This window comes from Culex pipiens, chromosome 3 (genome assembly GCF_016801865.2).
Source record: "Culex pipiens pallens isolate TS chromosome 3, TS_CPP_V2, whole genome shotgun sequence".
NCBI lineage: Eukaryota > Metazoa > Arthropoda > Insecta > Diptera > Culicidae > Culex > Culex pipiens.
The window spans coordinates 122,122,925-122,132,376 of NC_068939.1; the positions used below are offsets into that span (position 1 = coordinate 122,122,925).

Consider the following 9,452-nt stretch of genomic DNA (forward strand, 5'->3'; position numbering starts at 1 on the left):
GGCGTTCTTGATTGCAAGATTCCTACTCGAAACTAGGTGTCCGAAGGTTTGATTGTTGAGGCAATTGCAAACCTCTTTTTAAACCTCACCCCGGGATTCGAACTGACGACATTTGGATTGCGAGTCCAACTGCCCTAGCGACTCCACCGAGGCAGGAGACCCAGGGAGACGACTCCAACACCTGGACTGAGCTAACGACCTAACCTCTAGGTTAGACAGGGCCAACATTTACTTCCCGTCCGACTGAAGACGTGATTAGACAAATCTCGTCTCACAAAATGTCACCGGGACGTTCTGGGATCGAACCCAGACCGACTGGGTGAGAGGCAACCACCCCTACACCGGAGTTGTTTCTGAGCCGATTGTCCTTTGTATGCAGCTTTGATACCAGCCGTGATACTAGCACGCGATGTCAACGCCGTGATGCACGCGAACAGAGTCATTGCGGGCCGACCAGAGAGGACCCCGTCGATGTAAAGGACATTCACGCAATGAAGCTAAAAGCTTTGCAGTTGCTGAAATTATTTTATTCGATGTACAATCTCACCTTATTAATTATGCATAAAATACGCACCTGTATTCGACCGTACATTGATTGATATTGCTTTAAAAAAATAAAAACAACAGTAGTATGTGCGCTCACAGCACGATAGGCGGATAGGACAATTTTCCATGTCAAATTATCCAATGCGCCAAGGTAAACAATAATCATTGTTTACATTGGCGCATTGGTTAATTTAACATGGTAAATTATCCTACCCGCCACCCATCTGACAGAAGTCTGATTGGTTATTAACGGTTTCTCTCTCCTCTCACGCACTGGAAGCATTGAAATATTTCATGCTCTTCGTCAGCTGTTGCCTACACGTTGCGAGAGGGTTGAGCATACATTGTTATCAAAAAAGTATTGATTTTTTAAATCGGGATTTAAATTTTATTTGATAAAGTTTTATGTGCAATGACACGTGAATATAGTCCAATGCGTAAAGTCTTATGTGCAAAATTTGTCCTATGAACGTGTCCTATGTGCACTCACAGGTTGTATGAACCAAGTTGCTTCAGAACTAAGTGTAATATTGTCTTTTTATGATCCCGAGATGCACACTTGAAAAGCATAACTCTAGACCCATTTGGGCGTTTTCAGAATCGAAAAATACCCAAGCGTGTTTAAATGCGATTTAAAAATGTGCACCAAAACTTTGTCATCAAATTACTCAGATTGAGTTTTTTGCACATAGGACCTTTTGAAAAAGTACTCTAGAATTAACTTATTGTTTACATTTCCTTATTTACATTAACTCACACACAGGCAACTTTACAACTACTTCACAGAGCAGCCGATGACACAAGAGGTTTTACCCCGCGGACCTCCTAGTTTTAAATAGTTTTAGGATTAGTTTTAAATATTCCTTTTTTGTCACCGTACTTACAACTTCCGTTGCGAAATAAAGCAGTCAAATTAACCCTTTCAGCCTTGATCCAGTCAATCGCAGGAATTTTCTCCTTCACACACGGTATCGCAACCTTCTACTTTTTTCTTCGTAAACAAACTTTTGCCCACATCATTCCGTATGACGTTTCCTCCCCTAGCTGTCAACACACGTCCGAGAGCTGGTTGCGCGGCTGTCATCATTCCTAAGGGAGCTGATGACCGACCCAGCCGGGGGGTTGCTACGGCGACATTTGCTGCGCCGCGTCGGAACACTACTTCTGACCCAACTGTTCAATTGTTGTTCTACTTGAACCTGCTTATCAACCACCTCGACCTCGACATTATTGTTGTTAACGTCGACTTGTTTTTGCTGTTCCGCCTGAAACATGTGTTCTAAGTCGTGGAGTATGGTTTTGAAGGTTGGCCTGTCCTGAAAGTTCCACTGCCAGCACTTTCGCATCAGCTCGTATACTTCTCGCGTGCATCCCTGTGGTCGCTCCATCCGATAGCCCGATTCAAGCTGGTGGTACAATTCGGTTCGATCGAACCCTGGGTACGGCAACATTCCGTACGTTGCAATCTCCCAAAGCAGCACACCAAACGCCCACACACGCCGATTTAGGGCTGAATTTGTTATGCGCTAAGCCCTCCGGGGCGGTCCACTTGATCGCGAACTTATCGCCGGTATGGGCCGAGTACGAGTCGTCTTGCACCAGTACGGCCAGTCCGAAGTCGGCCACCTTGACAAGGTAGTTATCGCCAACAAGACAATTTCGTGCCGCTAGATCGAGGTGGATAATTTTGCGGTTCTCCAAGTAGTTCATACCGGACGCGATCTGAGTGGCCATGTACAACAGTGGCACGGCCGCCGCCGCCGAGCGCAAGAAGTCGACTAGGTTGCCGTGGCTCATCAACTCGATGATAAGGTAATACGGAGGTTCGCGCGTGCACACACCTGTAATGAAACAAGAGAGACTACAGTTGCTACAGTTTTGAGCAAAGGTGAACATACAAAAATATATATTTAGACATACCCATCAGCTGTACAAGGTTTGGATGCTTCAAATCCTTCATTATGGCCGAAAGTTTATCAGCGCCTTTGGGTCCTTCGACGTCTTGACCGTCACCGTTTTACCGCACTGTTTCCACATTGCTTCAAACACCTCACCGTACTGACCACCGCCTATCTTCTGCTTTATCATGAAGTCCGTCCGGCACCGTGGGATGTTGTTCCTTTGGTACCGGGTATAGAAAGGCCGTAATCAGTACATGGCCCTTGTGCAGGACGCTGTAGTAATGGACTAGCTCAGCGAGTGTGTTGAATTTAGCTTCTGCAGGTACACTTTTCTATTCGAGTCCTCAGATATACGGTAGTAGTAGAGGGCTGGGGAGTAGCGCATTCTCGAAGCCCGTTGGAGTATGGCAATCAGGCAATGATGGAATTTCAAATTCAAATATAACCTGCCCCTCGTCTTCTCGCTGCTTCTGCTCGACTAATTTAGTGTAGTGTAAAATGTTGCTGTTAAAACTACACATTTTTCCATTGCGTCTCAGATGTCGTTTTCGTTCATGGCTATTAGCAAAAACATAGCCACATCGCTCACAATCTCTACGTTTGTCAGGTAGTTTTCTACAGGTATGAAGAGCTCTGCCTGGAAGAAGTTGATTGCAGATTGAGCAGCGTGGCATTGTTGCACAATTTTTGTATCTCTTCTTGTGATTGTTCGGTACGGGCAGTCAGGACATAGGTATTCTCCATCGAACTTCTTGAACTCCTGGTAGTCTTCCTGGATTCCGCCAGCTTCTGGATTAGTTTCCATCACTACTGAGCATTTCGGAAAGATTATTGCAATAACCTTCTTAGTATCCCCGGTTCAAACACATTTATATCCGGATGCAAAGAAGTCGTTGACGCAATTTTTGTACTCCAACTTCTCATACAAATCAAGCCTTGGAGTTTTTTTTCCTGATTCATGCAGCAAGGCATGATGGCAACGAAGATAGTCCCTGCTCGAACATCTTTCCAGTTAATGTCGCGGGTGTGGTTGCTGAGGTTTATCATAGTAGTAGCCTTCCAAACACGGTCCAGCAGTTTGTTTGTAGGTAGAAGTGAAGCAAATTGTAATGCAGCTCTTTTGGTCGGATCGATCATCTCGATCACTGCTCGCAGGTAAACACTTTGTTGCACCTGGTGCAGAGGTCTCTGTGCATACATTTTTTTCCGGAAAAACTTCCGAATGGATTCGGGAACGAATTACTGCATGCGGACAGTATCTGCAATATGTCATGTTTGTAAAGCTCTGGAACATCCTTACATCAGTGCGCTGCTGCTCCGCCACGGCTACTCGGTCCATTGGACAAATGGCTTCAATAAAATCTGGGAATTTTAGCACATTTGCCCAATTTTTCACCCCACTGCACAGAAACAAACAAATTTCTCCTTTGACCCATTCCGGGCAACGATCCTTTTTCTTTATGGCCCTGGTGATTTTCGAGTCTAAAAATGAAAATGTTTAATGATGACAATTACTCTACAATACGAGCGCAACCTGTCAAAGCCTGTTGCAAGCCGCGACAGTTGGAAAGTTCCGAGGGCTACACGTCACACTGTGTCCCGGAACATCCCAGGGGGAACTCGGGCCGTTCGGTTTGTGGTCAGTCCACGAAAAAGGTCCAATACTACCATTTACCTACTCAGGGGTGCCCAACCTTTTGACCCAGCGGGCAAGTACTGATTTTTCTGAAGCAGTGGCGGGCCGGAATTAATATTTGATAAAAGTTGAAAAAGTAAACACATTTTTTCAATTTTAAAGCAAATACATAAAAGAACTAGTGTTGCTAATATGATTCATATACCTTGATTTTAAAAATTTAAATGATCGTTGTAATTTTTTCAAGTTTTTGATACATTTCTCAATATTTGAAAAACATAAAAAATACATTAATTTTGCTTACTTATTTATTTAAAAAAAAGAAAATAGAAAAAAAAACTTCAAATTCAAGTAAACACAGTCAAAACTGAAACAAATAACATTTAGTCTCTTTTTGTTAATTTTAAGACAACAATCCAAGTTTTTACATCAATTTCACAATTTTACGAAATGGATTATTTTGTTTTCCTGCACAATTTTTTCAGTAAAAAAAAAATCAATATAAAAATTATAAGAATGAAATTTAAATATGAAGAATGTTCTCATAATATGTTATAATTTGATCTTAAGCTTATTTGTTTAATTCAGACAATAATTTTATTTATTTAATACTTCATGAACAACCTGACCAGCTGACCAGCCCATAGAAATATTTTAAAAAGCCTTCGCGGGCCGGACGAAATAACTTCACGGGCCGGACGTTGGGCAGGTCTGTATTAGGCGTTCAAAACCAATGCGAATGAGACTATTCCCGGTTATTTTGTGTTGAGTTTAGCATAAATGATTCAATCTTAGACAGCCGGCTGTGACAATCTTGGAGCCAAAATAATAAGAATAGGATCCCAAACCCAAAGCTAAAAACTTGATGCGCCATCTACGCCATAAGGTTACGTTTACGTTTTTGCGCGATTAGTGCAAATGGGAGTAAAACTATTTTATGATTTTGACAAAGAACTTTGTCCTAAGGTTTCTATACGTGATGTCAATCCAAAATTTTTGCGAAGCGAAAACGTTACGTGACGAATTCCCCTCTCGGCAAATTTCCCCTCTTTTTGGTGGACGCTGGTTGGATGAACGAACGTTTCCCAATCAGTCAATCGAGAGACGTGAGATTGATGTATCTAAAATCACCCCCACTCCACCTCATAATTTTTGGATCGTCGACGAGCCATCAAAACTCGGCTCGGTCGGTCCAGAAAATTCATTCTATTGCTGGACGTCGACGAGAACACATCAGAAGCAGATGGCCTGGTGGCCCGGTAGCAGACGGCCTGGAGGTCCGGGAGCAGATGGCTTGGAGGCAAGGACCAGCTAAGACATGCCAGTCGCGGGAGTCGATCATTGCAACTGGCCACCACCTGGACTGGAGCGGCCGGAGGCCCCGCGGATGTTCCGATGGGGGGACATTTGCCGGACCGTAAGAGTTGGGGCAATATGGGTATCAAACTTTATGGTTTTTGATACTGGATATAAAATTTGACATTTCGGCAGTCGTGGCCACAATCCGGAGTGGCCGGAGGCCCCGCGGATGTTCCGAAGGGGGGACATTTGCCGGACCGTAAGAGTTGGGGCAATATGGGTATCAAACTTTATGGTTTTTGATACTGGACATGAAATTTGACATTTCGGCAGTAGTGGCCACAATCCGGAGTGGCCGGAGGCCCCACGGATGTTCCGATGGGGGGACATTTGCTGGACCGTAAGAGTTGGGGCAATATGGGTATCAAACTTTATGGTTTTTGATACTGGACATGAAATTTGACATTTCGGCAGTAGTGGCCACAATTCGAAGTGGCCGGAGGCCCCGCGGATGTTCCGATGGGGGGACATTTGCTGGAAGAGTTGGGGCAATATGGGTATCAAACTTTATGGTTTTTGATACTGGACATGAAATTTGACATTTTGGCAGTAGTGGCCACAATCCGGAGTGGCCGGAGGCCCCGCGGATGTTCCGATGGGGGGACATTTGCCGGACCGTAAGAGTTGGGGCAATATGGGTATCAAACTTTATGGTTTTTGATACTGGACATGAAATTTGACATTTCGGCAGTAGTGGCCACAATCCGGAGTGGCCGGAGGCCCCACGGATGTTCCGATGGGGGGACATTTGCTGGACCGTAAGAGTTGGGGCAATATGGGTATCAAACTTTATGGTTTTTGATACTGGACATGAAATTTGACATTTCGGCAGTAGTGGCCACAATCCGGAGTGGCCGGAGGCCCCACGGATGTTCCGATGGGGGGACATTTGCTGGACCGTAAGAGTTGGGGCAATATGGGTATCAAACTTTATGGTTTTTGATACTGGACATGAAATTTGACATTTCGGCAGTAGTGGCCACAATCCGGAGTGGCCGGAGGCCCCGCGGATGTTCCGAAGGGGGGACATTTGCCGGACCGTAAGAGTTGGGGCAATATGGGTATCAAACTTTATGGTTTTTGATACTGGACATGAAATTTGACATTTCGGCAGTAGTGGCCACCACCTGGAGTGGCCGGAGGCCCCGCGGATGTTCCGATGGGGGGACATTTGCCGGACCGTAAGAATTGGGGCAATATGGGTATCAAACTTTATGGTTTTTGATACTGGACATGAAATTTGACATTTCGGCAGTAGTGGCCACAATCCGGAGTGGCCGGAGGCCCCGCGGATGTTCCGATGGGGGGACATTTACTGGACCGTAAGAGTTGGGGCAATATGGGTATCAAACTTTATGGTTTTTGATACTGGATATAAAATTTGACATTTCGGCAGTCGTGGCCACAATCCGGAGTGGCCGGAGGCCCCGCGGATGTTCCGATGGGGGGACATTTGCCGAACCGTAAGAGTTGGGGCAATATGGGTATCAAACTTTATGATTTTTGATACTGGACATAACAAGTTGCATTTGGCCATTATCTGAAATTAAGCAGTTAAAACGAGAGTTAAAATATATTGTAATAAATAGATTACTGCGATGCACATTTTTTTGTGCCACTGCGAAAATCTGTTTCTGGAAATTTAGAATAACTTTCTCGTTATCATCAAGAGCCCTGTAAAGGGTAGTTTTTAATGTCTGCTGTTCAAATTTCCTTTACTTCCACCGATTGCTTGCAACAGCCTTGCAATAACATTCCCGCATCTTGGTAACTTACGAGTGGTGAAGGAAAGTAAATTGATTCCACTTCGATTTCTATTTCAGCTCCACTTGCAATTTCCGTCCCCTTAGTTCAATAGGACGGTTATTATAAAGGGGGAATTTGGACCGGACATTCTAATCGAAAATTTCAATAATCATCTTGCAAAGTTCTTTGTCATACTGGTCATGTGTAACATAACCACCTGCACCTTTTTTTAAATAAAAATTGATCTTTTGGATTAAAATAAAGTTAACAGGAGGTAATAAATAAAAACTTTTATCGATTGACTTTTTTTTATTATTTTTGCTAAGTTGCATTGCAATTCTGAGATCCGGATTAGAAACGCGAGATTGAGGTTAGATTGCTAATTTTGAAAATCAATTCATTTCATAGAACTGATAGAAGCCATCCTTCCCCTGTAATGGAGCGGAACTCAACCCCACCACTCGTCTGTGATATTAGTTTCAAGGAACCCCAACTTTCGATCTCACTAGGTTTTTTGTCCAAATTTTCCCTAGGTTTTGTTTAATTGCATTTAAAGAACCTTCTGTAACCAAGCGGTAAATGTAAAAGAAATAGTTGCAAGGAACACCAAATCTCTATGAACCAGCCAATTACACAAGATGTAAAATTGTCATTTCGGTAAATAAAATGAATTGAATTGAATTGAAGAATACCCGAAGTACAGAGGGGAACGAGTGCTGCACGATCTACATGAGTTTTGAAAAAGGTCTGGGAGGAAATTCATATGCCAGCTGACCACTGTGCTAATGTCCTTATATATTGAGTTCCCATTCCTTGTAAAGTTATGGAAATCGTCATTAATCAATGACGTTAACTAGGCTTTAACAAATTGCGCTGTTATTTTGAATTTCCCATGCTTTCAAAATACTTACTCATTTTTTTTTTTTTTTGGGAGGGTGATCCAGCCGCACATCGTTGATGTCGAAACCTCTAAACTGGGCCCTCGTCCTGTCACGTCCGTCAGTAGTCTTGTCGTACATTACAACTAGAACCAGATCTGCCAATGAATTAGTACACTTCGACCAAATAAACACTGACGCTGTATGGATCTGACTCTAGACACAGTTGTGTGTTATTCATAAGTCCAAAATGTTCAATTATTCATATAAGTCCAAATATTCATTTGCGGATAACTACCTAACTTGAATTGAATACAAGATTTAAAGCAACCTATCCGAAAGCTACTCTTATCTCAAATCCCCGACATTTTAATTATTAACCAAAAAAAAAAACGTTTCTTTTAAAACCTGTTTGGCTTCTTTAAAAATAAATAAATAAATAAATAACAGTTGATATTTTACAAGTCGTGAATTGAAAAAGAGACGACCATTTGTTCGTCAGAATTCCAGTAGATCCTCGATTCGCAACAATGGTCGATACAATCATAATCCGACAACCGTTAGTTCAACAGATCAACGAATTTAGTCCGATATCATTTCACTATTGATTGATCGAGACTCTATGGAAATTTTGACAAATCAGAATGGTTTTTATGCTACTTGAATGAAAATCACCGATTCTGATAGAATTACTAAATTCACTGTTACTAATTTTGTCCCTAAATAACTAAAGGCAAAGTATAAAAAGGTTGATATTTATAGTTAAAATCCTAAATTCTACAAACACTATTTTTTTAAACCCGCATCCTAACCTGACACCCACATTAAGATAGGGAAAAATCACATATGTAGCGGTTCATTGTACAAATGTGATATTTCCACTATCAGAGAACCTCCTTGTCTCGATGACAGCTTACCAGCCATCGATTAAGCCCTGAGACTACGCCAAAGTGGGTTCTCGCAGCATGAAGTGGTGTCCATGTGTAAAAATGGAAGCTTCAGCAATATACTGAACACTTCGATTTTAATTCCACATCGAATCAAATCATACTCTTTGCCAAACAAGCATCAAACCTATGACACTCATTATGACAAAGCCCAGGGGCTTTCAAAATACTAACTCATTTTCATTAACTATTACACCAACATTGCCGTCAACGTTTTCGAACAATGTCGTGATAACGAGCAATACTCTTTCCGTGGACAGTTCGTTTGCGCAAGCCGGCAGTTGTTCATCATCTGCGTCACTGGAACATAAAAATAATCCAATAAAATGCAAACTCTTAATCTATTAGATTGATTGAAGGAAAGAGAGCGGGGGTTCAAAATGAACCACCATTTGCTCTGGGATTAAAAATAATTAAAAACCTATCACTTTAAAGACCA

The 9,452-nt window shown here is 42.5% G+C and overlaps 1 protein-coding gene and 1 pseudogene across 1 annotated transcript; both read right to left on the reverse strand.

Moving 5' to 3' along the window:
- Positions 1–1,586: 1,586 nt before the first annotated feature.
- On the reverse strand, positions 1,587–1,934 carry LOC120413030 (fibroblast growth factor receptor homolog 1-like). Its single transcript, XM_039573703.1, has one exon. The coding sequence runs from the start codon at positions 1,932–1,934 to the stop codon at positions 1,587–1,589; it is 348 nt and encodes a 115-aa protein (XP_039429637.1).
- LOC120413029 (tyrosine-protein kinase Abl-like) lies at positions 1,806–2,832 on the reverse strand (annotated as a pseudogene).
- Between the last annotated feature and the right edge of the window lie 6,620 nt (positions 2,833–9,452).